General features: G+C 47.6%; 1 protein-coding gene across 5 annotated transcripts in view; it reads right to left on the bottom strand.

Moving 5' to 3' along the window:
* Positions 1 to 24,017, bottom strand: part of DIP2C (disco interacting protein 2 homolog C) — a 362,893-nt gene that overhangs the window by 57,295 nt on the left and 281,581 nt on the right. For all 5 annotated transcript variants that reach the window (XM_033403063.2, XM_049705659.1, XM_033403064.2 and 2 more), the window contains 11 exons: positions 19,244 to 19,383; positions 16,884 to 17,020; positions 15,497 to 15,705; positions 14,365 to 14,479; positions 13,688 to 13,889; positions 11,639 to 11,748; positions 10,272 to 10,352; positions 4,166 to 4,289; positions 3,501 to 3,622; positions 2,526 to 2,637; positions 2,328 to 2,437 (listed from right to left, as the gene is read on the bottom strand). In XM_033403063.2, coding sequence (XP_033258954.1) covers positions 2,328 to 2,437; positions 2,526 to 2,637; positions 3,501 to 3,622; positions 4,166 to 4,289; positions 10,272 to 10,352; positions 11,639 to 11,748; positions 13,688 to 13,889; positions 14,365 to 14,479; positions 15,497 to 15,705; positions 16,884 to 17,020; positions 19,244 to 19,383 — 1,462 coding nt within the window. The remainder of the gene's footprint in view (positions 1 to 2,327; positions 2,438 to 2,525; positions 2,638 to 3,500; positions 3,623 to 4,165; positions 4,290 to 10,271; positions 10,353 to 11,638; positions 11,749 to 13,687; positions 13,890 to 14,364; positions 14,480 to 15,496; positions 15,706 to 16,883; positions 17,021 to 19,243; positions 19,384 to 24,017) is intronic.

Raw genomic sequence — 24,017 nt, 5'->3', positions numbered from 1 at the left:
AAAGAAAGGGAGAAAATATTTGCAAATCATATATCTGATAAGGGATTAATATTCATAATATACAGAGAACATCTAGAACTCAACAAGAAAACAATCAATTCAAAAACAGCAAAGGACTTGAATAAACATTTCTTCAAAGAATATATACAAATGGCCAATAATTCCATGAAAAGATGCTCAACATCATTAATCTTTAGGGAAATGCAAATCAAAATTACAATGTGATATCACCTCACATCCATTAGGAAGGCTACTATTAAAAACAAACAAACAAACCAACAGGGAGTTCCCTGGTGGCCTAATGGTTAGGATTCCAGGCTTTCACTGCAGTGGCCTGGGTTCAATCCCTGGTCAGGGAACCAAGAGCCCACAAGCCATGCAGCGCGGCTCTTCCCCTGCCAAAAAAAGAGGACATTCAAAAAAAAAAAAAAACACCAATGGAAAATAAAATACAAGTGCTGGTAAGGATGTGGAGATATTGGAAACTTTGTGCACTGTTGGTGAGAAGGTAAAATGGAACAGCTACTGTGGAAAACAGTACAGCAATTCCCCAGAAAATTAAAAATATAATTACCATATGACCCAACAATTCAACTTCTGGATATGTACTTAAAATTGCTGAAGGCAATGTCTCGAAGAGATATTAATACACCCATGTTCACTGCAGCATTATTCACAATAGCTAAAATGTGAAAGCAACTCAAGTGTCCATTGATAAACGAATGGATAAGCAAAATGTGGTAAATACATACAATGAAATATTAACTCAGCCTTAAAAAGGAATTCTGATACATACTTCAACATGGATGAACCCTGAAGACACTATGCTAAGTGAAAATAAGCCAAACACAAGAAGACATATACTGTATGATTCCACATAAACATGGTACCTAGAATACTCAAAATCATAAAGACAGAAAGTAGAGTGGGAGTTGCTGCAGGCAGGGGTGGTTTCAGTTTTGTGAGATGAAATGACTTACAAAGATGAGTGGTAGTGAGAGCAGCACAGAATTCTGAACGTGTTTAACACCACTGAGTTGTACACTTGAACTGGGTAAATGGTAAATTTGTGGTATATGTATTTTACCACAATTAAAAATTGGAAAAAAAAGTAAATGGAGTAAGAGAACTAAATGAAAATTATGCAAACCCAGCAGTCAGGTGGATAATAGGTGAAGGGCTTCCTGAGGCCAGAGAACTTAACCGTGTCTTTTTTTTTTTTTTTAACATCTGTATTGGAGTATAATTGCTTTACAATGGTGTATTACTGTCTGCTTTATAACAAAGTGCATCAGCTATACATACACATATATCCCCATATCTCCTCCCTTTTGCAACTCCCTTCCACCCTCCCTATCCCCTCTAGGTGGTCACAAAGCACCGAGCTTATCTCCCGGTGCTATGCAGCTGCTTCTCACTAGCCATCTATTTTACACTGGTAGTGTATATATGTCCATGCCACTCGTCCCAGCTTACCCTTCCCCCTCCCCGTGTCCTCAAGTCCATTCTTTACATCTGTGTCTTTATTCCTGTCCTGCCCCTAGGTTCTTCAGAGCCTTTTTTTTTTTAGATTCCATATATATGTGTTAGCGTATGGTATTTGTTTTTTTCTTTCTGACTTACTTCACTCTGTATGACAGACTCTAAGTCCACCCACCTCACTACAAATAACTCAATTTCATTTCTTTTCATGGCTGAGTAATATTCCATTGTATATGTGAACCACATCTTATTTATCCATTCATCTGTCGATGGACATTTAGGTTGCTTCCATGTCCTGGCTATTGCAAACAGAGCTTCAATGAACATTGTGGTACATGACCCTTTTTGAATTACGGTTTTCTCAGGCTTAACGGTATCTCGACAAGAACATTGCCTGAGCTGTGAGGGTCCTAATTCTGGTGACACACATAGTAGTTCCATCATTCTTTGATAAGAAAAAGCATCATTTCAGAGGCAATGAGCAGCGTGCTGGCAAGTTATAATGAGACCCATGTTAAACAAGTGAGAAACTCCAGTGCACAGAGTTTTATAACAGAATACTGGGATTTGAGAACCAGCAAGAAAAACATAGGCAGTTTTTAAATTAGAGGTTAGGGAAGCTCTGTTTACATAAAAAAATAGCTGGAACATCTGGAAATAATCAGTCAGCCTAGCTAACTATTGAAATGGTCACGCATTTTAGAGCTTGAACAAAATGCACATATATCGCTCTCTCTCTCCGTGTTTTGCTGCTAGGCCCCACTAGAGCCCTATACCCATAAGAATGAAAACTGACCATTGCTTTGTGGCTTGCTAACTACTATTACGCAGAGTGTGTTTCTCACCTTCACTCCAGCTAGCATCCCAGTCGTGGACACACTAAAATCAAGATAGGCTAGTGTGTCTGGGTTGGAAGGTTTGTAGATCTGGGCAGGCCGCTTCTTTGGCAAATCATCTAGAGAGCAAAACAAAGTTGTTAGCATCTCTGACTTAATGGAAAAGCAGATAAGCAAACAAACATATCAGCGAGTTGGAGGACGAACCTGTGTCCAGTATCGGGGGCCAGGCCCTGACGTCTACAGCTGCAGCTGCCTCCCTGGACCGTAACAATTTACAGATCAGTTGTGTTGTCATCAAACAGGCGGAGCGGCTCACCTGAGGGTCAGAGAACAAGGAATGGAGAGGAGGAGGGTAAAGGACGGGGATGGACGCATGCTCATGTGCCAGCTGTGCACCACGTGGAGGCCATGAAGCTCGCAGCACAGGCTGGGCACCAGGAGCACAGCTGCCTCACAAGGGGCTGTGCTGGCCAATGGAGTCCCACATGACCAGGAATCTGACCACGGAGCACACAAGCAGACCTTGTGGGGACTGAGGTCCCTGGCAGTATCCCCTGTGTGATGGTCACACTCAGAAAGCAGCATCCAAACTACCTGCTCTCACTGTTAGCTCCGTCCCCCAGAAATGCACACATTTACACACACAGTACCATCTACCAGAGTGACAACCTTGAGGGTCCTCCAATACAACTACAAAGAAGTATTCATTTGTGATGTCCCTCATGGTTCCTCCTCCAAGGGAAAAACATATCCTAATCCTTTTAAACTTCCCCAGGCAAAAAAAAATTAAATCAAATCTATACTTTCAAAAAGGAACAGGATGCTTCTCAATCTTGAGGAAAGAACCTTTAAAAATGTATGACTTTCCCACTTGTTTTGGTCTGCTCCTTGGGCTTGGTAGGGAAGCTCCCAGTGTCCAGAGGGATGCCCTCTCTGGGCATCAATTCCCACGCATTGTGGCAAAGCTGCTCTCTAGCCCCTAATTCTACGCACAAGCTGCTATCTTCCTTCCAGAACGAGATGGCCAACTCCTAGAGGGAAGAGGCTGAGTCCCACTCCACCGCTGGGACCGCCGACTCCCATGCAATCCCATGCCTGCACCCAGCCCTTCCCCGGGAGCCCAGGCTCTGTGATCTGCAAGCCCAACACTCAGGCGCAGACACCCGCAGGCAGCGTTACCTCCACGATCATCTTCACGGTTGGCAGCGTGGTTGCGATGTTCTGTGGGTGTGGAGGACGGACGGTTATTGGCACACAGCCTGCATACAGGCAACCATAAAATGCTGCGATAAGGTCTATTCCTACATGGGGAGAAAAGCAAAAGTTCTCACTTGAAACAAAACAAGCTGTTTAATTGCCATCATCCCTGTCAGCAGAATCACCAGCTGGAAACAGTCAGACGGGTACAGCAGTAACTGAGACCTTGAACAGACCTGTCCTCCTCCCTGTGGGTCTGTTAAACTTCAGGGGTAACTCCCACCTGGCCTGTTCTTTTAGGCACAGGAAGCCAAAGCAGCCCAGAAGCTTGATTGCTCTCATTTCTCTAAGGAATTACTCAACTTTCTGATTATCAATTCAGTAGTCAAGGATTTAACTACTATTGATTAAATGAACTACCTCAGATAGCTAATAAAACAAATTTAGATACAAAAGTCGTTGTGAACTACCGCTTTATCTGCGTCCCTACTATTAGTGGTATAGCACGTAGCACAGTCTGCACAAGTGAGCGAGGCAGGAGAGACAGTGCCCATTTTTGGTGGTAACACACAAGGTCATCGAGCACCAACATGTGCAGTGAAGGGTCTCTCGGGCAAGGGTTGGTCTTGCACGGCCCTGCTTCTTACCTGGTGGGTAGACCAGAGCGACATGGTCCCCATCCTGCAGGTGCCCTCTCTCCATCAGCATCACGGCTATCTTCTCAGCCCGCTTGTGCAGCTGGACACACGTCAGCGAGTTCGCTATTGTGCCCTGAGTAGCACAGGAACAAGCAGGTAAGATTTTTTTTTAATATGACAGCTTTGAGGTGCAGTTCATATACCATACAACTCACTTATTTAAAATGTGTAGTTAAATGGATGTATCTGCAGAGCTGGGCAACCACCACCACAGTCAGCTTCAGAATGTTTCTGTCACCTCCTCAGAAGACCCCCACCCACCACTGTTAGCATTCACTCTCCTTTCCTCCCCACTGGCTAAGAAGTACAACACCAAAGAGGCATCTAGATACGTTTGTATTAAAAAGAAATATTTAAAAAACAATGACTTGACTTGAAAAAACAGCTAAAATCACAAAAAAAATCAATCTAGTAATTCTGGGACTTAAGTGTAATTGTCATGGGCAATAAGAATTAGTCGTAAATCTGCAGGACTCACACTATGAAAAGTAAGACTAATTGAAACTGCTTTTAAGAAAGACCACATCGAAAGTCAGGGAGGTCAGAAAACAAACAAACCCCCAGAAAAGCAACAGTCAAAAAACCCCCAAAAAACACAAAAGAAAAAAGGGAATTGTCAAATTCATTTAATGTAGATTTTTAAATATGCAGGAGCAAATGTAAAACACACTTGGATTGAAAAGTACCTTAAAAAAGCTTTGTAGGCGAAAATCAGTAGCAAAGTAGGTACTAAGAGATATCAAAATACATGATGTTTACTCTTTAAAGAAAAGCAAGAATGAACTGCAAATTATAAACATACAACTATCCAAAAAAAGTTTCTCTTGAGAATGCACTTTTCATTTGCACATATTCCCAGGTGAGAAGAGATCACTGTCTACAGCTATTTAAAAACTGCTTCTTTATTATCAATTCCTACTTTAAAGGGATGAACAGGGTGAAGGACCTTTCCTTAAGCAACAGGCAAACTGGCCAGGAGTGTCAGGTGAGGAAGACCCTGCAGCTGAAGAAACGATGGTGGACAATTGGGCCAGATGCTTTTATTTAGGTGGGGAGCTTCCAAGGAGGGTAAATGAGCTGGTGGGTGACACGGAAAAGACTGTCGCCTGAGCAGAAAGAAGTCAACAGGAAGGTGGTGTGAGCAGTTGGCTGTGTGGGAGGAGAAACGTGGACAGGAGAGACCAGAACCTTTGGGGCCGTTAAAGGACACTGGTGACCTGGTGACTTGAGGTGTGGGAAGAGACATTAGAATTCCCACCCAACTGGAACACGTGCACAAGGTGGGTGGGAACCGATGGGAGTGAAAACCATTTAAAAGGCATCAGGAGGTATATACCAGCAGCCGGTGTCTGCCTAAAACACTCACGAGATCACTGACGGCCGTATCTACCCTGGGAAGCAGCAGGCTCTCTCCATAACCGGGGCCCAGGGCCGCAGAAGCCCGGCAAAGGGAGGCTGCCCAGGCAGCTGCCAGCCAGGTTCTGGCCCCTTCCTGCTGTGCTGGCACTGGCCTCTCCCACAGTGGACAGGATTAGCTTACATTTCTCTGATTTGAACTTTCTCATCGTATATATTTTCCTTAATTACCTTCCTTCTAAGAAAGGTTAAAAAATAATAGAAAAAGATATATGAAATGGAAGAGCCAGAGAGCAGAATGTGCTGGCATGAGACTGGCGTCTAGAAACCCAGCCCAAACCTGAGAACTTGGTGCCTTCTCAACTGGACTGTTCCTCTGAGCAGTTACTCCTGGGGAACACACCTGTCGCATGAACCAAAACACACACTCAAAAGGACCCAAAAGTCCTGTGAGCTCTTCTAAGTGAAGATGGGTCACCAGCCCCCAGCACAGCTAAGGTGAGGCCCATGCCAGGCCTCCTGACATGCGCACACCAGCTGTCCTGGAGGGAAGCCAGCACTGTGCTCCTGGTGGGGTGGCAGTGTGCCACAGGGGAGTCCCACCACCACCCTGCTGTCCGCTGGTCGTTAGCCAGTCTTATCTTAAGCAGCAAGCATTCTCTGACTGAGTTGTTCAACTTCTGGGACTGATCTTCTCCCCATTATCCAGAGAGCAGACACTGATCCCCTATCATAACCAGCTTTTCTGTCACACAACAAAGCCTATGAGATTTGAGAGGCACCAGTGACTCACAACCAGCAGCCATATGTTTTGACTCTGTTTACGAAATTTCCACCTACAGGTACTTTAAAATGGTGAAATTTAATTGGCATTCTGTCCTTTAGGAATCTCTGCGAGTGTTTCACAATACCCTTTGCCACCCTACGGGCTTCACTCCAGATGGGAGGAGGGCCCCTCTGGGCAGTCGGTTGCCAACGAGCCCAGCCCAGCCTCTCTCCTCCACCCCAGCCTGCAGGCTCCACTGGCTTCACTGTGGCTCCCGGCAGGCTCCACGTTGAGGGAGCCAAATGGGATACAGGCCTCATCCAGCCCCGGACTGTGCATCATCACCACTGGTTATGGGGAGTCTCAATACAGCCTTTCACCTCGGGAGAAACACCACTGATTTTCAATCACACATTTCATTTTCCAAAGTGCTTGCTGTCATAAAAACATGAAATGCTGTTTATCCTCAGGTCAATGGTTACCTGGCATCCTCATCAACATTCATGCGAAAAGTTGGGTTTTCAGTACAGAAACCCACTGCCTAAGAAGAATGTTCTAGGAAAAAGCACCTCACAGGAAATTAAGGCTAACTTTTCCTAAAAGAAGCCTTGGCCGGTATCATGACAGAATGGCAATGCAGGGTAACCCACCACCCAATCCCTATTCTAAAGACCACAGATTTCAGTATCAATGACTGCAAATGTAGCACCATTTTAAAGTTTTACATTAAATTAAATAATGACAAGTAAAAAACATACTGAGGAATGAAGAACAAGCCAAACAGGATTCACATTTTTTTTTTTTTTTTTTTTTTTTTTTGCGGTACGTGGGCTTCTCACTGTTGTGGCCTCTCCCGTTGCGGAGCACAGGCTCCGGACGCGCAGGCCCAGCGGCCATGGCTCACGGACCCAGCCGCTCCGCGGCATGTGGGATCCTCCCGCACCGGGGCACGAACCCGTGTCCCCCGCATCGGCAGGCGGACTCCCAACCACTGCGCCACCAGGGAAGCCCCAGGATTCACATTTTTAAATTCTCAAAAGGTAAAAAAAAAAAAAAAAAAAAAAAAAAAAATGTTGTAATAGTTGGCTGGTGTTTCTCTTAAAAAAATAACAGGGCTTCCCTGGTGGTTGAGAGTGGTTAGGAGTCCGCCTGCCGATGCAGGGGACACGGGTTCGTGCCCCGGTCTGGGAATATCCCACATGCCGCGGAGCGGCTGGGCCCGTGAGCCATGGCCGCTGAACCTGCGCGTCCGGAGCCTGTGCTCCGCAACGGGAGAGGCCGCAATGGTGAGAGGCCCGTGTACTGGAAAAAAATAAAATAAAATAAAAAATAACAGATGCTCTTCTGTATGTAAGTAAGTTCTAAGAATGTAAGTCTTCCACGATTTGCAGTGAGTCACATCCTCACTTCCTACTATAAACCTCTCATAACAACTCTGATCCTATCGACTGCATTGCTGTGGAGGAGGGCATATGGGTGAATACTGTGAAAAGACAGGAAGCCAACGGGTAACCGTTTTAAGGGAGCCACGACCAAGTTGGGGAATTCACAACCAACGGAAGGGGCTGTCTAGGACAGAGGAAGCCTGGAAGCGCGTTGGGGCCCTATGCTGGAAGGACAGTGTTTGGGTATATTGAGTAAAACACATTATTAGAATGAATTTCACCTGTTTCTTTATACTTTTTTTAAATATTGCTTTTAGAAAACATTAAATTGTGTGTGTGGCTTGCGCTGTATTTCTATTGGACAGTGCTGAACTAGAAGGTTGAGTGAGTGGAAATGACACTGTAACCACCATGGAAATGATGCTCTTGACCTTTGGGTTCAGGTTGAACACTTATCATAAGTGTGCACATGGGGTTGGAGAGGCTGGGAATGAACACAGATGTCTGGCTCCGATATGACCCTTCCAGCTGTTTGGATGTAGCTGCCTTCACGTCAGCAGAGCCTCAGGAGATAAGGTCATGTCTGAAAGGAGGCTGTTGTAGACCACGCTGTCCCTGCGCTGACCTGAAGTAAACTTTCTCATGGCCTTGACCTCCACAGCTCACCCCATCAGACCTTCTGTTGCTGCTGCTGAAGCCCTTCTAGAATACGAGTCATTTCTGGTGAACACATTTCTCCTAATGATCCAATGTCTAGCCACAGAAAAGGACAGTGAACTCAGGGTATGGAAATGGGGTTGATCTGCCCTGCACACTGTCAGTCCCCAAGCAAGATGCAGTTAGCATGGCTGTTTTCCTCCCACTGACAGGACTATAGTCTATGAACATGCCTGAATCATTTTTGAATCTTTGTGTTTGGGACAGCTAAGAAATTTCCTCTTACCCAGAGCTCTGGAGGGGTCAAGCTGCAGGGTAGGGAAAAGGGATGCCGACCCAACTCTCGCCCCCTTGCTGCCCACAGTTCACGGGGGATGGCAGGCCTATCCTGGGGACGTCCTGTCCTACCTCGTCACGTCAGCACCACGGCCCCACTCAGGGAACTGAGTGAAGGGGCTCTGAGTAGGAGTCCTTCCCAGGGGCTGGGGGACAGGCTGCAGTGTGGCTCCAGCTCCAGCTGCCCCTCTGAAGGTGCTGTTGGAAACCTCTAGAGGCCACGAGAGACTCTGGAGAAAGAAGGGGAAGTCCCCAACAGTCTCCAGGAGACACGCCACGTGCACAGGACGAAGAAAGTCAGAAGAAGCAATTGGAGAGACAGGACAGCACCAACCGGCGACGGTGCCAGGAAAAGAGAGTCTTATCTGTGTTTACAGGCTGAGGAGGAGCCAGAGGAAAGAGATGGACGAGAGCAGCAGGGCAGGCATGTTTCAGATGCGACGCAGGGCCTCCTGGTAACCACACGACCGTCGGGCTTGCCCTGCGTCTCACCACCATGCACCTGTGCACAAGAGCATTTATCCTGGGAGGAGGGTCCACTAGGCCCAAGCGTAGGCGCCAAAAGGCAAGGGTAGCAAGTGTTCCTCACAGAGGCTGGGGTGCGGGAGTGCTTTCTAAGACTCTTCCTGGGGTTGGTCTTGAACAGACACAGTGAACAAGAAACTGCTGAGGTCAACTCAGCACGCAAGGCAATTCAAGACAAGCTGTGTCAGAGGAGGACCAGAGGTTACTTCTACCAACTAAATCACCGCAAAACTTGTCTGTAGCTGGATATCCAAATTATAGGTTCAGGGAGTAACTTATATTGTTGGCATTTCCTTTCACTTGTCCTTAATCTACTGCTTTAAATGACAAGAGGTGCCTTCGCGCACTAAGATTTTGCCATTTTGCAACTCTGAAGAACTTCTTAAAGTTGCCAGTACCCATGCTTGTCAAGACGACCTACGTTAAATCTATTTTTCAGGCCTTATTTCCAAAGCAAACACAAAGTTAACAAACGTACTAAAGACTTCTGCATTTAACGTTTATTGTTAGTACTATTTCTTGCCTTACTCTTAAGTACTATTATGGAACACTACCTGAGGAGTTTGCTTTTCTAATACGAGATGTAAATATGAACTTAATTATAAAATAGAAATTATTTTCATTCCTAAGAATGAAAGCCTATAACTAAAACATGACTTCTTATAAAAAAAAAAGGAGTTGAGTAATAAAAATAAAGACATAAATACCTCATAGGTCTGCAATTGTTCTGTTGTAGACATTCATCACTCATTTTGAGGGGAAGGGAAATATTGCAAAACAATATTGCTAAAATACACACAAAAATATATGTGTACACACACGCGCGCACACACACACACACACGCTCAAACCCTTATATTTCAAAGCAACCTTTCTTAGGTGAAAAGGTCTCAGTCAAAATAGCAACAAACAAACAAACAAAACGATTCAGGTAAGACTGAGGAGAAAGGTTTGAGTGGAGAATATGATACAGAAGGATGAAATTGTGGACCACACAGGGAACGACCAGGGCACACGGGCGGGGCCTCACCCTACAGTTGAGCAGCGTGTACAGCACGTGATCCGGGGTGGTCTGCGCCCTCCACTGCAGGACCTCCGAGAGGAACAGGAACTGGAACAGAGCACAGCCATTAGGTCTAGACTGTCCTGGGGGGTTGGGCTGGCCTCAACATCTAAAAGTTTAGTCTGTCTGGGTGCTTTTAAGGTGGCTTAAGACAGCGAGAGGATAATCCCATATAAATATAATTGACAGAATAAGCAGGTGCTCACAGTGGAACTCACTGTGCTTGATTCAGACCCAGGAGTCAGAGGGTTGGTGCCATGCCACCATGAGGGAAGTTTTCTGAAACCTGCCCAAGGATGGGAAGACTCTATTCTCCTTATAGACAGAGTAGCCGACACAGAAAAATCCTGTCTCCTGGGGATTCCAGAAGATGCAGCAGTGATTTCTGGGGGTTGCAATGACAGAATCAGAGCTACCCTGTTTCAAAAACGGGCTCTCTTAAATTTGTTGTGTTTACAATGGCCATCCCTGAAGTCATTCAATAGCTCTGCAGGTCACACAGGTGACACATACCCACTGACTCAGTCTCTAGTAACAAGGATGGCCCTGTTTAATGTCAGGACACAGCACTAGTGTCAGGATACAGGAAACACCCACATCTTCACCTTAATCCATTTTGTGATGGAAATGTACTGTGAGGTGGGGAACATGGTGATCAAGTGCTTTCAGTGAACGTGTTACTACATGTTACCAAATTGGCAACATCTTAAATGGTTGATTTTGTCACATTTCCTGGGAGCCCATTTAGAGCGGGACCACCTTCTGGTGAATCATGAGCGTTCTCAAGGCTGAATGTTCTAATGGGGACTTGTAGCTACGCGTGACAAACTGTGTGTCTGATGTTTAAGTGGAGTGGGGCCCAAGGATTCCTCCTACAGCTCCCAAGGCTGCTTTAAGAATGTCTGGCTCCCAAACCTGGGTTTTGCATTGACGTTTTCTTGAATTCCAACAATCAAAGGACTGAAGCCTCACTGTAAGGTGGCTGTGAGGCAGTGTGAGTGTCAAATCAGGGCTGGAGGGAGAATCAGGAACAAGTGCTTAGGGGATGCTAGGACACGACAGGGATTGCAGACACTGGCCTCAGGCCTGCTAGTCGTGGGACTGCATCACCTACCCATGCAGTCCTACAACACTGCACCCTCAGCAAACACGTTTTCCTTATAAAATTACACAGACATCTCTTGCAGGCCCAAGAGGGCAGGTAGGAAGAAAGGTCATCAATGGTAGATACTGGGCTGCCAGAGAGGGCAAGTGGGAGTTGGTGACGCCTGTGATACAGCATCTGGGCAGGAGTGGAGAAGAGCCCAGGCGGACATCTGACCCTCAGCTCTCACCTTCCGGGCCTGGTCATTGTCTTCTATCTGGCCCAGGTCTCTGCCGCTGGCCTGTGCGATCCTCTTCCCAGACACCAGGTTTCCCACCATCACAGAGGCAGGGCCGATCTCTGCAAAGAAGCAGCGGCACACACGTGAGGAAAACACGAGTGAAGTTCCTGAGAACATGACTTCTCACTTTGGGAAGAAGCTTACTCTGGGGAAATCCTTTCAAAGACGTAGCTTTGAAAAATCTAATTAGAACAGGATTTCAAGTAAGTCACTACCATGAAAATGACAGCAAATATGAACAAGCCTCAAGTAAGGGTACACAGAAATAATGCTTTCACCAAATTCCCGTAAGTGTTCTCCCAGGCCGCTGCCTTTGTTCTCCAGTTAGGGAGATGCTGACATCTATTCATTTAGTATTTGTTAACAAACAAACAAACAACAAACAGTTTTTTGAAGACAAAGTTATATAACCTCCAATATTTAACAAGAATAGATGAGATAACCAGGTAACATTAGAGAATCCTTTCCTTACAACTGCCAATCACACGAAGCTGCATTTTCTGTGCTGCACGTAAGAGTGGTGTGGATCCTGGTACCTGCCATGGGCGCCCTGAGGAGGAAGGCGCCCAACCTGGCTCTCAGAGCCTGTTCACTGGGCCACGCGTCCCTGTCATGGGTTCCTAGATGTCTGACAGGTGTCTGAGCCCTGCAGCCCTGCAACGGTCATGCATCTGCCAACGATCCCTCATCATAAATGTCTGTCCTGAATTCTGCTGTCACAAACTGCGTCTCCAACACCTGGGCCCACTGGCCACCGGGTCGAGGCATCTGATGATGGACCAAGGTTAAAGGTGGGAGGAGGAGGTTGGGACAGTGAGTGAGGACACCCCGGGGAGCCGAGACACTCCTGTCGATTCCGTAAGAACACGGCAAGAGCCACGCTGTGGCAATCCCGGTGCTGCTGCTTGCACAGAGGGGCAAAGTCGGCGAGCCTGGTACCTGCTTTCCTCCTGCAGTATCAGCGTCCTCACCTGAATCTGGAGAGATCGCTCACCCCCATCTCATCAAGCTCACTTCTGGGGGTGGCCTGGGGATGGGCTGGTTCCTATATCTACCGCCAACTGTGCTGCGCCCAGTACCCACTAGCCACCTCTAGCTGTCTCGCCAGGAACTCTGCCCATGCTGCCACTCTTCATCGGTGGAGTGAAGAGTTGTCAGGGCTGGGCCTGTCTCTCCTACACTCTGGACCCACAGCCTTAGGCAGTTCCTGAACCCCTCTGTGGTACGATTTCCTCATTTCCTTGCAAAATGGAGATAAGAGGACGAAATCCATGAGGATGAAATGAGTTAATACATGTAACGTGTGGACAAGCAGCCTGCCTGTGCCAGGCACTGTTGGTTGTCGTCCTAATACCCCAGCCCGAGCTCATCCTGGCTGCCTCCGAGGTCTGTCTGCACATCAAGCCTGGAGGCCTGGGGACCCTCCATCACTACACTGGCAGAAGAGTTGATTCCTCACCACCATATTCTTGCAATGAATTCGTTTTCCTGTGTGCAGCCTTAAAGACTATGATCAATTAGCTGCTAGGAGGATCAAGTCAGATGGTAGATAATTACGTGTTCCCCAAATTGCAAAGCAGCACACAAATGTTTACCACCATGACAACATCACGAGTAGATCTGTACGATTCCTCACAGGCTTCCAGTTGCTGTGACTCATGAAACAGGTATGGAAGCCTTATTCTAATTTGTTCAACAGGAAGCCGTGACCCTGAGAGGTTCTCTGCCAAAGGCCACCCAGGAGGTCTGACAACTGCCAAGAAGGCTAGGCTCAGGCACCGCCAACCCCTCTCCAGCCAAGTGGTCTACAGCCCCTGCTGTCTGGACTCTGCTGCATTCTATCCCATGCTTGGTAGAAAGACATCGCTTAGCGGGAAGCTGACTTGCCTGGGAGTGTGTGATGGGAGACGGGAGGGGAGGGAGGCTGAGAACCGTGGTCAGCGTGGCCCCCACCCAGCTCCAGGGCCATCCCGGGCCTGCACGGCCCTCCAGATGTACCTGGTTGCTTCTGCCGAGGCTTGGGCAGGTTTGTGACGCACGTGTGGGGGCACATCAGGACATTGCAGGGGTGAAGTGAGCCCTCCAGGAAAAGCTGCTTCGTTTCTGACAAATGGATGCCACCGAGTGGGGTTTTGGGGAGGGTGTTTGCTGGAACCAATGCCAGACAATAAACCCCAACCTGATGTATACTGTCGATTGCCTGGAAGGTCGTGAGAGAGGGAACCGTGTTAAAATAGGTATCATGAACAGGCATGGAGCAAATACTCAGACTGTGCAAATCACAACACACAGAAGCAGGTGCAGCACCCGTGATGCTCCTGGCATGGAGACGCTGAGGTCAGAGGAGGGCAGGCTCGCCAAACTGAGCAGAATACAGTTTTCATAGCACTTGTGGGACACCACACACACAAGAGTTCGCACACTGGGAGAAAAGAAAGCACGCTCTCAAGGCCATAACCAAAAGGTCCTGCTGTGACCTCCACGAGCGAGTGGGAGGCCAGTTCTGCAAACCTCTGAACCCTAAGCCTGGTCTGTTTAGCACCTTCCCTAGAAGGCAACTGTAAGTTTCATGGCTGATGCAATCTCTGGTCAAAAGGAGGGATGATCCAAGAGCACAATGGTGCAGGGAAGCTCACGTGAGCCCAGGAGAGGGGCTCGGGGCAGGAGCGAGCTACCTGCAGCACCCTGCTCATCCACTGGAAGCTGTCCTCCTCCGTGGAGTCCGGCCTCTGCTCAGCCACGATCACGATCCTCTCGTCGTGCAGGACGGTCACCGAAAACACGGCTATTCTGTGGGGACAGACAGAAAATCGCGGTGATCACATGCTGGAGAGGCTCACGAAGGGATTGGCCCTGCCATAAAGCGCTTCGCAGCTGTTACGACTGCAGAGCTCAGGGGTTCCCAGTGCCAACTACCACCTTGACGGGAAATTGCAGCTTCCAACTCCCAGGTGCTCACCCAAGGAAGTGCGGCTTTGGGGGAGAAGCCTGGCAAAGCCGGAGGGCAGAACCACCACCCTTCCTGTGGAGGTAGCCCGTGGCTTTGGGGGACGGGCCTCATGCCTCGGGACAGAGGAGTCAAGCGCAGGCATCAGAACTGCTGAAATTTACTGAGCCGTGCGACTTGCATCTTGCACCTGCGAAGCAACAGTCTCCCAATCAGCAGAGATTGGCCATTTGGGAGCTAATGGTTTTCTGCTAGCTGCGTCTGCCTCTCATGGGAAGCACAAAATGTGGCGAATGGCCCTCCAGGGTGCCCTGTGCACGAAGGTGGCTCGGCTACCCCCAACCCCAAGCTCTGCTTCCTCCTGCTCCCACTAGCTGGGCAACTCAGGGTGAGATCCAAAGCAGCTGACTTCCTCCAAACCGGCAAAACCTCAGGAGCCGTGGTCAGCGATCCAGTGTCGGTTGTGTGCCAAGCTGGGGTTGGGGGCACCGCCGGGAAGAAACCCATGGGAGCCAATTTCCAGGCAGTTTGTGGCTCAACTGTTACCTCTGGGTGAATGAGCTGCAGCAAGATAAATGCTTGGCTCTTTTCTCTGTGTAGTTACTTATTAAAAATAAGATTTTCAAATGGACATTCTTATTTAACGTGGAAGAGAATTTAGTGAAAGTATATTTTTGGTGCTCAGAAAAGTTTCATAAAATTGGACATTCAGAACTGCATGGAATCTCAGAAGTAAGAGAGTCCAGTGGCTTCATTTTACAGAGGAGGACACCAAGTCCCGTTAGTTTAAGCAATTTTTTGCAGTTTTACACAGAAAGTGTAGTCTGCGGAGAACTGTGCCAACCACAGAGGGCGCTCACCTTCCCCTGTACACGAACTTCATGGGCTCCACGGCCAGTGCTGTGGCCACGATGTCATCGGCGTTGTGTCTGCGCCCACTGACCACCATGAGCCCGTCCATCTTGCCCACCACGAACACGAGGCCCCCAGGGCCGACGAAGCCCAGCAGGCCCGTCCTCACGAAGGGGTACTCGCTGACCGGGGCCCCCGAGCTCGTCACCGGGAACACCTGGGGACAAAGAGCTCTGAGTGCCCAGCAGGGCCCGGCCTCCACCCTCCTCCTTGGAGCCCACTGGTCCTGCTTCCCCCCAGCTGGGTCTCCTCACCTGACCCTGGCTGGAGAAGCCCAGGTCCGCATAGCTGCTGTGAGCGCCAGCCTGCGGGCACCTCCCCTCCCTCCCCAGCTCTCACAGCTCGTCCCACCGGCCCATGCGCAGGGGCCTCTGAAGAGGCCTGCCACAGTCTAACAAACACTAATTCATTCTTCTGCTTATAAAACCACAGCATAAAAATGGTTAAGTGGAGAAGCAAGGTGCATTTTAAATAACATCTGTCAGTTGTAAAGTAATCCCTGTTCATTAAAATGCTATTTTTCCTTATTGGAAATACACTCAAAAGAAAAATACAGAGGAAGCAGGCCCCACCACGAGTTCAAACTCGATCCCTAGTTTCCTCAACCCACCCGACAGATAAGTCGCAAAGAAAAGGAGATAAGTTTTCTTTAGACTGTGTTTGGCTCAGTTTCAGGGGCACTTAGAAACCTGAATCTACATTCAACAAAGCTGCCTGTACAAGGCACCACACCACATGTGTTCACATCTGAAGTTCTACATGTTAATAAATTTATCCCCAAACAACTCATGTTTGCTGACATACAACTTAGTCAAAGTGAGTTCCTTCTAAGGTCAGGCACACTTGGTGAAATGATACGAACTCTGAGAATGCTGGGTTTACTGGGCAGTGTGTGCATGTGTGTGCTAACTGCATGCCACACCCGTGTGCACACGGCACGGACACACACTTGTGTGGTAGAGGTAGATGTGCAGTGTGCATGTCTGGCCGAGGCTGACAGGCCCCAAGGGGGCCGCTGCTCCCTCCCCCAGCACGGCCGTGCACACTCTCCAGCCCTCACCTGTCAGCTGCTGCTCTTCCTAAACAGGTGAGAATGGCAATGAACAAAAAGGCCCCTTTTAAAAAAACTGTACTTGCTCTTTCTCAACTCTGGTTATGAGGTGAAAACAACGCTGCTGAGCCAAATGTATTGAAAACTATAAAAATAACGGCAGGAGAAAGTGCAACCATTTTCATTACTATGAATACGTTTCATTGAGAAATTACCATCTTCTCTTTCACGTCTATTCCACGCACCTGGCAATGGCTGTCTGACGGGGCTCACCTCCCACCTACCTCGAAGGTGTTCTTGGTCATACCCGAGAGGCCGTAGTAGGACGTGCCCGTGGCAACTGCGCACATGCAGAGCTCCCCGACTTCGTCCGTCCTGCACAGCTGGGGAACCCCGTCCGGCTTCACCGAACACATGATGGCTGAACGCAAAACGAAGCACAGTGACGTTAGAGAGGGAGGGAGGGAGGGAGTCAGAGAGAAGAAATGAATGAATATGAAAAAGAACCCAAACGAGCAGAAGCAGCGTCTGCAGCAAAACCGCAGGTGAAAGCGAGCAGGTCCTCACAGTCCCTGAGGCAAGTGAGTTTCCACGTTGCAGCAAAACCTCACATTTTATAGTTGTGACATCAGTAAATAATTCCAATTGCTTTAATTTTAGTGTGTAAATGGCATTTAAAGGGAGTAACCGTTTCTGCCATCCAGACGTGAGGACGACACTTAGAACACGCCTGAGCGTCACTGCCGCATGCTGAGCGCCATCAGCCAGCCCACACAGCCTCCAAGATGCAGCCTGAGCCCTGAAACCAACGAGCAGGAGACACTTGCTCAACAGCCTCTCAGGCTTTTCTAAACAGAACGCCTCCCCCGTCCCACGGGAATCTCAGTCTTTGACCTCAGATTCCCGTCAAGGTGTGCCCTTCAGGGAAGGCTGGCGGATGCTAATTTTCCTGTTTGCAGAGCGCCAGCGATCCGGGCTGAAGCTGGTGTTTCAGGGAGGTGGTGGGTGCACCGAGTGACAGCTGAGCTGGGCAGAAAGAGTCATAAAGCTGCCCCTCATCCCCAGGTTGGTGTTAGGTGACCGGAAGTGCTGTGTCTAAAAAGAGACCCACTCAAAACACGGGAAGATTTCAGCTCACTCATGGTAAGAAAAGTTCAAATTAAAATGACACCAAAGTATTCTTTACCCCTCAAACTGGTAAAAATAAGAAAGTCTGAAAATACACTGGGCATGAGGGTGTGGAGAAAGAGGGGCGTCCCCCGCTAGCAGCAGGAATATCAATCCTTATGATCCTTCTGAAGGACAGCCTCATCAGAGTCACTTGGGTGTGTGCCCTTCACACTGCACGTTTCTAGAACTCTCCCTGTTAGCTCTTCCTCACACCTCTGCAGGCTGGAGCACAGATGAGTTACTGCATCAACCACACTGCAGGGGCAAAAAGTGGAAAATCGCCCAATGGAAAGGGTTTGGATAAACTATTATGTGTTCAAACACCATAATGCTCCTCAGCCTGGAAGGGAATGTGTGAGCTCTTCACGTGCTGCTAACAAACGAGCTTCAAGATTCAAGATATGAGCAGGCACGAAGGGCTCTATTGTTACGTGAAATTTTAAAAAAACAGGAAAAAGAATATGCCAGTGAGAGAGAGAGAGAGAGAGAGAGAGAGAGAGAGAGAGAGAGAGAGGGAGAGTGTGTGTGTGTGTGTGTGTGTGTGTGTACATGTTGCCTGCATGTCTCCACTGTGGTTGCCTCCAGTGGCTGGAAAGGAGGCTTTTCACTGTACAGTTTTCTCATCTTTTGAGGTTGGAACCATGGGGAATTTATTTGAAAAAGCAAGAAAGGAATGGAGCCAGGAGGCCTGGCTGAAGCTGCAGCTGAGCTGAGCATGTGCCTGGCTTTGGGGTTAGGTTGTATGTGGATGCGACTGCCCCCTGATGAGGCGAAGACAACACCCATGTGCGCGGAGGCTCATCAGGAGAAGGTCCAGACCCTGGAGGAACTGCCCCAGGAAAGGGGGCCCACTCCCCGGGGACGGCATGTGAAGAGTGAGGAGAGGCAGGGCCAGGGAGGGAGCCCTACAAATCAGACCGGGGCTCCCTCCTGCCAGCAGAGCTGTTCCAGCTGCACTCCCTGGGGCCCCCGCGAGGCCTCAGGAGGTGTCCCAGCACAGGGCAGGGGTGGAAAGGCAAGAGGGCTTCATCAAGGCAGGTCCTTCTGCCGGGAGCTTGTCTGTATGCAACGCGGAAATGATTTCTGTGACTTAAACAAGGGCTCTTGTGCTGCAGGCAAGCTTCCATAAGGGTTTGGCCCCCAGTGCACCAGGACGACCAGCAAGAAGCTGACCTTTGCATGGGGAGAAGTTGCCCAGGTGACTCTGGGGGTGCAGAGCAGCCCCGGGTGCCTCCTGGGGTCCCAGGGTGCATGTGACATAGAGGCCTTTCCTCAGCCTCATGAACATTTTGGGTTTTATCAGGAGGGGCCATGTTACCGCACCTCCTGGGCTGAAGCTTGGTGAACATGGGACCAGACTGGAGGCCAGGCCGAGGTGGGCACGCTCACAGCCGGGGATAGGGATGCCAGCCAGGGCAGCACTGGCAGCTGGTCCCTGGCTGGGCTCTGACTCTGCGCCTGTACCCGCGCTCACCTCCAGGCATCACGAGGCCGACGTCCTGCACGGTGAGGACAGACAGCTTTTCCTCCGAGTCCACCCGGATGACCCCATAGGTCAGCCCGTGCATGGAGAGGACGCCGCGGCCTGGGGGCTGGTTGCTGTCATCGGTGGGCCTGTAACGGCAGTTTGCGTCTGGTTAGAAGCACGTCAGCTGTCTGAACACAGATATGCATGTAAATATGCTGCATGCACACCAAGGTTGCACCTTTGGGCCCTGAAGGCCTCTGAAGGCAGGTGTGGCTGCCACACGTCCCTGTGCTCTTCTCAGCACCTGTTTTCTCTGTTCAAGAGACACCAATGTCTGCTCCTTCTACTTCTGGGCTCCTGAGAAGTGTAGAGACGCCGAGGGACTCCCTTGTCCCCCTGCCCTCCCCTTACATGTGTCCACCAGAGAACGACCAACTCCTTTTCGCACCCACTCCTTTCTCTGCAAGGTTGGATTTCCCAGGTTTGAAAACGGCTAAGAAGGGAGAGTCGCGTCTCCAAGAAGGAAGATGACAGGAGTGAGCAGAAATGCTAGACCGCCTGTGTGGCCTCCAGGCCAGACGTGCACTGTGTGGGCACAGGCTCAGTACTTGTAAAAATCGGCAATTATTTCGATGAGAGACCACATATAAAGTGCTTGATGGCTGGGGGAAAGTACAGCTTCACCACATCCACGGTCTGCCTTCGCCACCGTCCATGGGCCCCGAGGCTGCCCCGGCCTCACCTCTGCTCTTGTTCTCCCTGCTTCCACGCAGCATCCAGCCCTGCTCTCCCTCCAAACCCCAGCCCACTCCCTCCGGGGCCCTGGCCTCCTTCTTGCCTCTGGCAGACGGCCTCGTGGCCCTCCCCCTCACTGTCCTCCAGGGTGGTCCCGTCTCCATAGCAGGAACCATCTAACTATCTGTCCACGTCTCCTCCAGGAGGGCAGGAGGGTTTTCTTCTGGTCACTGCAGAGCCCCCACCCCTGGAGTAGTGTACAGCAATAAATGTCTGCTGACTAGATCAGGGAACAAATAAATTAAAACATTTCTAAGATCATGGATTTTATCCCTGCAAGCTAAAGATTCTTCAATGTAAGCAAAGTGAGAGAGTGCAGTCTAGGTAAACATCACATTTGTTTCTCTAATTTTCCATATACAAATGCTTAAGGTAGTTTTAGGATCTAAAATATGGACTACAAATAGAAGTTTGGGGCTTCCCTGGTGGCGCAGTGGTTGAGAGTCTGCCTGCCGATGCAGGGGACACGGGTTCGTGCCCCGATCCAGGAAGATCCCACATGCCGCGGAGCGGCTAGGTCCATGAGTCATGGCCACTGAGCCTGCGCGTCCGGAGCCTGTGCCCCACAATGGGAGAGGCCACAACAGTGAGAGGCCCACGAACCGCAAAATAAAATAAAATAAATAGAAGTTTGCTATACGGCTTTAAAGTATCATCAAAGTTTATAATGAAACTAAAACCATAAATGGGAAAACACAGAAGTTAAAATTTGCAAAAAGAGATCTAATTTGAATGAAGTAACTGGTGTATTTAAAAAAGAAGCATATGTTATATGTCAATTATATCTCAATTTAAAAAAGTAAAGAAGTATAAGAGTCTGAAAATCGAACTATTCCATCTGTAACAATCAAAAAGAGTAGTGCTAAAAGGATATGAAATGAAAGTCGCCCAAATAATAAGACCCACATGAAAGCACCTGGAAATGAGCCCCAAACACTGGAACTGATATTGCTCTCCTGGCTTTTTTCTTTTCCAAAGATCCCAACAAATCAACACTTTGAAATGAAAGACAGAGGAGTCCTGCAGGAACCCTCTGCGGCCAGGGCTCCCTCACCCTCGTCCTCGGTCAAGACCCCACATAAGAGTCAGAAATCATAAGCCTAAGTGACTGCTGTAGGCTGAACTGTTTCCCCACAAAAGACACGTCCCCGTCTTAACTCTCTGAACCTTGAATGTGACCTTACTGGGAAACAGCATCTTTGCAGAAGTAGTTAGTTAGGAAGAGATTATGGGTCTGCAAGCCAAGGGTTGCTGGTACCACCAGAAGCCAGAGGGAGGCCCGGAACAGATTCCCCATCAGAGCCCCCAGAAGGAACCAACCCTCCTGACACCCTAATTTCAGACTTCCAAACTCCACAACTGTGAGAATAAATTTCTATTGTTTACAGCCACCCAGTTTGAGGTACTTTGTTATAACAGCCCTAGCAAATGAATTCTCCAGCTAAGTAATATAATTTAAAAGTGCACCTGTTTTAGGACTTCCCTGGTGGTGCAGTGGTTAAGAATCCACCTGCCAATGCAGGGGACATGGGTTCGAGCCCTGGTCCGGGAAGATCCCACATGCCACGAGGCAACTAAGCCTGTGAGCCACAATGACTGAGCCTGTGCTCTAGAGTCCATGAGCCACAACTACCGAAGCCCGTGCGCCTAGAGCCCATGCTCTGCAACAAGAGAAGCCACCACAATTAGAAGCCCACACACCACAATGAAGAGTAGCCCGTGCTCGCCACAACTAGAGAAAGCCCGTGCGCACCAACGAAGATCCAACACAGCCAAAAAAATAAATAAATTTAAAAGTGCACCTGCTACATCTCAAATAAACAACCTAACCTTACACCTAAAACAATTAGAGAAAGAAGAACAAAAAAACCCCCAATGTTAGCAGAAGGAAAGAAATCATAAAGATCAGATCAGAAATAAATGAAAAAGAAATGAAGGAAATGATAGAAAAGATCAATAAAACTAAAAGCTGGTTGTTTGAGAAGATAAACAAAATTGATAAACCATTAGCCAGACTCATCAAGAAAAAAAGGGAGAAGACTCAAATCAATAGAATTAGAAATGAAAAAGGGGAAGTAACAACTGACACTGCAGAAATGCAAAGGATCATGAGAGATTACTATAAGCAACTATATGCCTATAAAATGGACAACCTGGAAGAAATGGACAACCTGGAAGAAATGGACAAATTCTTAGAAAAGCACAACCTTACGAGACTGAACCAGGAAGAAATAGAAAATATAAACAGACCAATCACAAGCACTGAAATAGAGAGTATGATTAAAAATCTTCCAACAAACAAAAGCCCAGGACCAGATGGCTTCACAGGTGAATTCTATCAAACATTTAGAGAAGAGCTAATACCTATCTTTCTCAAACTCTTCCAAAATATAGCAGAGGGAGGAACACTCCCAAACTCATTTTACGAGGCCACCCTCACCCTGATACCAAAACCAAAGATGTCACAAAAAAAGAAAACTACAGGCCAGTATCACTGAACATAGATGCAAAAATCTGCAACAATATACTAGCAAACAGAATCCAACAGCACATTAAAAGGATCATACACCATGAACAAGTGGGGTTTATCCCAGGAATGCAAGGATTCTTCAATATAAGCAAATCAATCAATGTCATAAACCATATTAACAAACTGAAGGAGGAAAACCATATGATCATCTCAATAGAGGCAGAAGAAGTTTTCAACAAAATTCAACACCCGTTTATGATAAAAACCTTCCAGAAAGTAGGCATAGAGGGAACTTACCTCAACATAATAAAGGCCATATATGACAAACCCACAGCCAACATCGTTCTCAATGGTGAAAAACTGAAACCATTTCCTCTGAGATCAGGAACAAAACAAGGTTGTCTACTCTCACCACTATTACTTAATTTTGGAAGTTTTAGCCACAGCAATCAGAGAAGAAAAAGAAATAAAAGGAAGCCAAATTGGAAAAGAAGAAGTAAAGCTGTCACTGTTTGCAGATGACATGATACTATACATAGAGAATCCTAAGATGCTACCAGAAAACTACTAGAGCTAATAAATGAATTTGGTAAAGTAGCAGGATACAAAATTAACGCACAGAAATCTCTTGCATTCTTATACACTAATGATGAAAAATCTGAAAGAGAAATTAAGGAAACACTCCCATTTACCACTGCAACAAAGAGAATAAAATACCTAGGAATAAACCTACCTAAGGAGACAAAAGACCTCTATGCAGAAAACTACAAGACACTGATGAAAGAAATTAAAGATGACACAAACAGATGGACAGAGACACCGTGTTCTTGAATTGGAAGAATCAACACTGTGATAATGACTATACTACCCAAAGCAATCTACAGATTTAATGCAATCCCTATCAAACTACCAATGGCATTTTTCACAGAACTAGAACAAAAAATTTCAAAATTTGTATGGAAACACAAAAGACCCTGAATAGCCAAAGCAATCTTGAGAAAGAAAAACGGAGCTGGAGGAATCAGGCTCCCTGACTTCAGACTATACTACAAAGCTACAGTAATCAAAACAGTATGATACTGGCACAAAAACAGAAATATAGATTAATGGAACAGAATAGAAAGCCCAGAGATAAACCCATGCACCTATGGTCACCTTATCTTTGATAAAGGAGGCAAGAATATACAATGGAGAAAAGATAGCCTCTTCAATAAGTGGTGCCGGGAAAACTGGACAGCTACATGTAAAAGAATGAAATTAGAACACTCCCTAACGCCATACACAAAAGTAAACTCAATATGGATTAAAGACCTAAATGTAAGGCCAGACACTATAAAACTCTTAGAAGAAAACACAGGCAGAACACTCTATGACATAAATCACAGCAAGATCCTTTTTGACCCACCTCCTAGAGAAATGGAATAAAACCAAAAATAAACAAATGGGACCTAATGAAACTTAAAAGTTTTTGCACAGCAAAGGAAACATAAACAAGATGAAAAGACAACCCTCAGA

This window comes from Orcinus orca, chromosome 2 (assembly GCF_937001465.1).
Source record: "Orcinus orca chromosome 2, mOrcOrc1.1, whole genome shotgun sequence".
In the NCBI taxonomy this organism is placed as follows: domain Eukaryota; kingdom Metazoa; phylum Chordata; class Mammalia; order Artiodactyla; family Delphinidae; genus Orcinus; species Orcinus orca.
The sequence above is the reverse complement of the archived record's forward strand: the minus strand, read 5'-3'. Positions and strand labels throughout refer to the sequence as shown.